A 5226-nucleotide genomic window follows, 5' to 3' on the forward strand; every position below is an offset into this window, starting at 1 on the left:
TCAATTAAGAGTAGTTAAACATATCATTTTATATATCATAAAGCCAAAAATAATAATCCTATTTTACATCCTTCGATTTTATCCATATGTATTATTATTAAATTAATCATTGCTATTAATTTAAATTAATATACCTGTTAAAATTTTTAATAACAATTTTCTCTACAATGTGAACTATTACAAATGTTATTGCCTAATTATTTGTTACAAGGTGGTGTTAGTAGTCTGACAACCAAAAATTTCAAATTCAAAGTTTGAAAATAATAAGAGAAAATTGCAACAAGAGATCTTTTGGCATACAACATGGTTTAAAAAGAGAATCTATACATTTTATATAAATTTTAGTGATAAGAAGTGAATTTAGAACATAAATAACTTTAGTGAAAGTATTGGATAATAATTTAGCTAACAATAATTGTATTAACAAACATAAAAATCACATTTTTTTTTTTCAACACTACGGTTTCCAGTTAGTTCACTCAGAAAATCGTCATCAGTGGAAAAGTCAGCTCAACCATTTTCTCAATGTTCATCCTCTTTTTGTGTCGCTGTCGCAAAAGATTGTTGGGTATCTCTCTGTTAGAGTTTACTACCTTGTTCGATAATTAATTTTTTTGGCCGTATGTTGAAGATGAAATAATCATGAGGTGATTAACAGCAGCAACACACAATAGTATCTAAGATAATGTTTTTTTTATGGTAGAACATTGTATGTTTGTTATTTACATGCATTTTGATTTTTTGTAGTTATAAATTAATAAATTTTTTATGTTTGAAGTTGTATATAAAATTTTAATAATAAATTATGGATAACTTATTATATGAAATGGTGAAAATTTTTTTTTTTTTGGTGACTTAAATGGTGAAAATTTTTTTTTTTTTGGTGACTTAAATGGTGAAAATTTTTTTTTTTTTGGTGACTTAAATGGTGAAAATTTTTTTTTTTTTGGTGACTTAAATGGTGAAAATTTTTTTTTTTTTGGTGACTTAAATGGTGAAAATTTTTTTTTTTTTGGTGACTTAAATGGTGAAAATTTTTTTTTTTTTGGTGACTTAAATGGTGAAAATTTTTTTTTTTTTGGTGACTTAAATGGTGAAAATTTGAATTTTATTAATTTTAAAAATAATTGAATTTAAATATTTAAAATTATATATTATATTTTTAATAATTTTATTTAATATTAAATTAAACCGATTAAATCCGGTCAAATCACTAAATCATTGAATTAGTCACTCTACTAATTTATTGACAGGTTCGATCCTCACAACCTTTCCAACACTACTATATTATCTACTACCGTCAATCACCTATTATCGTTGTTGGTCATTCTAAATTTTATGTCCTAATTTAGTTTATTTTCGTTTCATTTTTAAATTCTTTTAAGTTTAGTCTTGAATATTTTATTATTTTTAATTTTGAATGTTTTATTTTAATGAATAATTATTATTGAATATTTTATTAGTTGAAACGTTTTGACTCCTAGTTAATTCATCAACTCCTTCTCCTTCGACAACGCCGTCAAACTCGCAGATCAGAGTCCGTTCCGTTTCCACTCTTGTTCAACTTACGCCTCTTTCGTTCTTCCTTTTTGCTTCTGTATTTTCCTTAATCTGTGTTGCTGTTTTGATCATTGGCAGTTTTGGCGGTTGCACCCGCTGATGAAGACGCCCTCCGATGCAAGGTCGTGGCGCTCATCAAGGACGACCGCCTCGACCTCGCACTCTCCGCCATTCGATCTTCTCGCACCCATCTCCCTGATTTCGATTTCCTTAAGGTTCCTGTTTTTCTACTTTGTTCCTTATTTCAAGTTTGGCTGAGAGATAGAATTGCTCAAAGATTGTAAGTTCTAGGATGTGTATTTTTTAGTGGGTAGGGTTTGAATTAAGTGAAGACTGGAATTCTGAATTGAAGGATAAAGTGAGATAGGGAGAAAGAAAACATGAGGGTGCTTATGAACTCTTTTTGGATTGGAATTCTTTTTAGAGCAATGCTATATGGCAAGCAAATATTATATTTTTTGCTGGCACTAGGCCAGCAATAATTTGCACCCATATTTACAGGGATTTTGCACACAAGAACACATAGTTTGCACCTATATTTACCGGTTGCACACATGCACCCACATTTTTTCACAACTTACACACATGAATTAATAAAATGTATTTGTTAAAAGACAATTTAATGTTTGTGTTGGTCAAATGATGGCCAAATATATTAAAAATTGCTAGCCTCAAGAGTTTCTCTTCTTTTTATACATTTTTACATGATCTTAATCGAATATGTAAATACTCACATTGAGGATTGTATTTTCCTTTGCTATTTCTAAATAGGCATACTGCTTATACAGACAAAACAAGTTGAATGAAGCTTTGGAGTCTTTGAAAACACAAGAGAGAACAACTGAAACTAAGCTTTTGGAAGCTCAGATTTTGTACCGTCTTGGGAAGATGGATGCTTGCCTAGATATCTACCAGAAGCTCCAAAATTCCAAGATTGATAACTTGGAAATAAATTGTGTTGCCAGCCTAGTTATGGGCGGGAGGTCATCCGAAGTTCAAGGACTTCTGGATTCACTTCGGGTTAAAGCAACAAGTAGCTTTGAATTGGCATACAATACTGCTTGTTCTTTAATTGAAAGGAAGAAGTACACAGATGCAGAACAACTCCTGTTGTCAGGCCGAAGGTGATATTATCTTTTCTTTTCCCCAGTTAGGTATTTAAAACAACATTGATTATATCTTTATTGAATCCCTTTTGGAGGGCATTGTGCAACAGTAATATTTTCAATTTAGAGTTGCAGTATATACTGAGTAGTCAGTAGCTAGGCATAAGAAATAAAGCACAAATGGATTATATTGTTTGATTGTTTTAGTTTTTTCTTTGATCTGATCTTTGTTTTTACGCCTAAGATACTGGTGTTTTGTTTGATGGATTATGACCTATTAACAAAAGCTTATTGACTGGGGAATTATCCAAGAGTAACATATACTTATCTTTGTTAATTGTATATTTGATCAGAATTGGTCAAGAGGTCCTGATGGAAGATAATTTGCCTGATGATGAGATAGAAAGTGAATTGGCTCCTCTAGCTGTACAATTGGCCTATGTCCAGCAGGTAAAAAGTGAATGATTTTGCAGTTTTCAAGCATATGTTGCTGTTGAACTAGCCAGGAATATTAATTATTCATTGATAAACAGCTTCTTGGGTGTAAACAAGATGCTATTGAAGCTTATATAGACATCATTAAACGAGATATGGCTGATGAATCATCAATTGCAGTGGCAGTGAACAATCTTGTTTCACTGAGAGGTCCAAAAGATGTTTCTGATAGCCTAAGGAAACTTGATCGGCTCAAAGACAAAGAGGCACAGAACTTTCGGCTAGCTAGTGAACTAGACTTGAAACTTCCAGCAAAAGAAAAGGAAGCGATATATGCAAATAGGGTCCTTTTACTTCTTCATGCCAATAAGATAGACCAGGTCTTTCATCTCTCTGTCTTGTCTTCTCCTCCTTGAATCATCAATTATTAGTATTTAGCTTTAAATTTTTGCAAGGGAGCATACTATATACATTATGTACTATCAAAATTTACAGGGCCGAGAACTTGTTTCCAGATTGCCAGACATGTTTCCAGAAAGTGTGATACCTATATTGCTGCAAGCTGCTGTCCTAGTTAGAGAGAACAAAGCTGGAAAGGCGGAGGAATTATTAGGACAGTTTGTTGGGAAGTACCCTGAGAAGTCCAAGGTTGTTCATTTGGCCAGGGCTCAGGTGGCTGCTGCTGCTGGTCACCCACATATTGCAGCTGATTCCGTGGCTAAGATATCAGATATCCAACACATGCCTGCTACTGTTGCCACCCTTGTCTCTTTAAAAGAACGTGCTGGTGACATTGAGGGTGCATCTGCTGTGCTTGATTCTGCTATCAAATGGTGGTCTAATGCTATGACTGAGGACAATAAGCTTAATATTATAATGCAAGAGGCTGCTTCATTCAAGATCAGGCATGGCAATGAAGATGATGCTGCTAAACTCTATGAGGAGCTAGTTAAAAGCCAAGGAGGCATAGAAGCACTGGTTGGGCTGGTAACAACAGTTGCACGCACAGATGTCGATAAGGCAGAACTTTATGAAAAGCAACTGAAGGCCTTACCTGGTTTAAAGGGGATCGATGTGGACAGCTTGGAGCGAACTTCTGGAGTGAAACAGGTTGATGGTCCTGCTCATGTTGGGGTCACTGAATCACATGAGGAAGGAAAGAATAAGACAAAAGCTAAGAAAAAGAGAAAGAGAAAACCAAGGTATCCAAAAGGGTTTGACCCCGCAAATCCAGGTCCTCCCCCGGATCCTGAAAGGTGGCTCCCCAGGCGGGAGAGATCAACCTATAGGCCCAAGAGGAAGGACAAAAAAGCTGCTCAAGTGAGAGGCGCTCAGGGTGCTGTAGTCCGAGAAAAGCATGATGTTGGTTCTTCTTCCAACAACTCTAATCCGAAAGCAAGCCCGGCTGCTGCCTCTAAAGGAAGTAGTGGACCTTCTCAGCAAAGCAAGCCTTCATCCAAGTCAAGAAAGAAGTCAAGGAATTAACTAGAACTTTAACTAGAATTCGTGTTTTTTTCCTGAATTTTATTTATTCACGATAATGCTACTTTCAATGCCTAAGCTGAGAATATTATTTGGGTTAAGTTTCAAAACCGCAAGTTTTGGTTCAAGCATATCTTTTTTTCGCATATGTCCATGTGCAAGTTAGTCATTCACAGTTTGTTGCTTAATTTTGTTGGTATGAGAAATTCTTCAGGTAATTTCAACTCGGTGCAGAGATTATGCTAAGATATTCTCCAAATGATGATTTTAGAATTGAACTTTAAACACTGATCAAAATTTAAAATGACTATAGCCGACTTCTACTTTGATAAATCACTTTTGATTTTGTTGCTTAGCTCTTGTGATGATTCCATCTGTATGGTTGTTTTTATTAATGTGGCTTTCAAATGGAGCTTGATGAACTGTTTGCTTAGACTCTTCCAGGTTTACAAACCTCTATATGAATGGCAGGACCAACAATCAGAATTTAAATGTTTTTTTAAGGAGGAAAAAAAACTAAAAATTGTATTACTCTTTTTTTTGGGTCTTAACTCATTTTTTTTGTCTTAACTCTTGAGCATTAGTCTTTATATTAATTAATAAATTGACATTGCTTTAACTTGTATAATACAAGGAAACCGCT

At 34.1% G+C, this 5226-nt stretch overlaps 1 protein-coding gene across 2 annotated transcripts; it reads left to right on the forward strand.

Annotated features, from left to right (window-relative positions):
• Positions 1491-4824, forward strand: LOC107632019 (signal recognition particle subunit SRP72; the record flags this gene model as incomplete). 2 transcript variants are annotated; one of them, XM_016335640.2, is given in 6 exon segments in its annotated part: positions 1491-1537; positions 1639-1775; positions 2332-2684; positions 3020-3116; positions 3200-3481; positions 3597-4824. In XM_016335640.2, coding segments are annotated over 6 exon segments (1906 nt in total), but the record flags the coding sequence as incomplete, so codon positions are not given.

Source organism: Arachis ipaensis, chromosome B03, assembly GCF_000816755.2.
Source record: "Arachis ipaensis cultivar K30076 chromosome B03, Araip1.1, whole genome shotgun sequence".
Classification (NCBI taxonomy): Eukaryota; Viridiplantae; Streptophyta; class Magnoliopsida; order Fabales; family Fabaceae; genus Arachis; species Arachis ipaensis.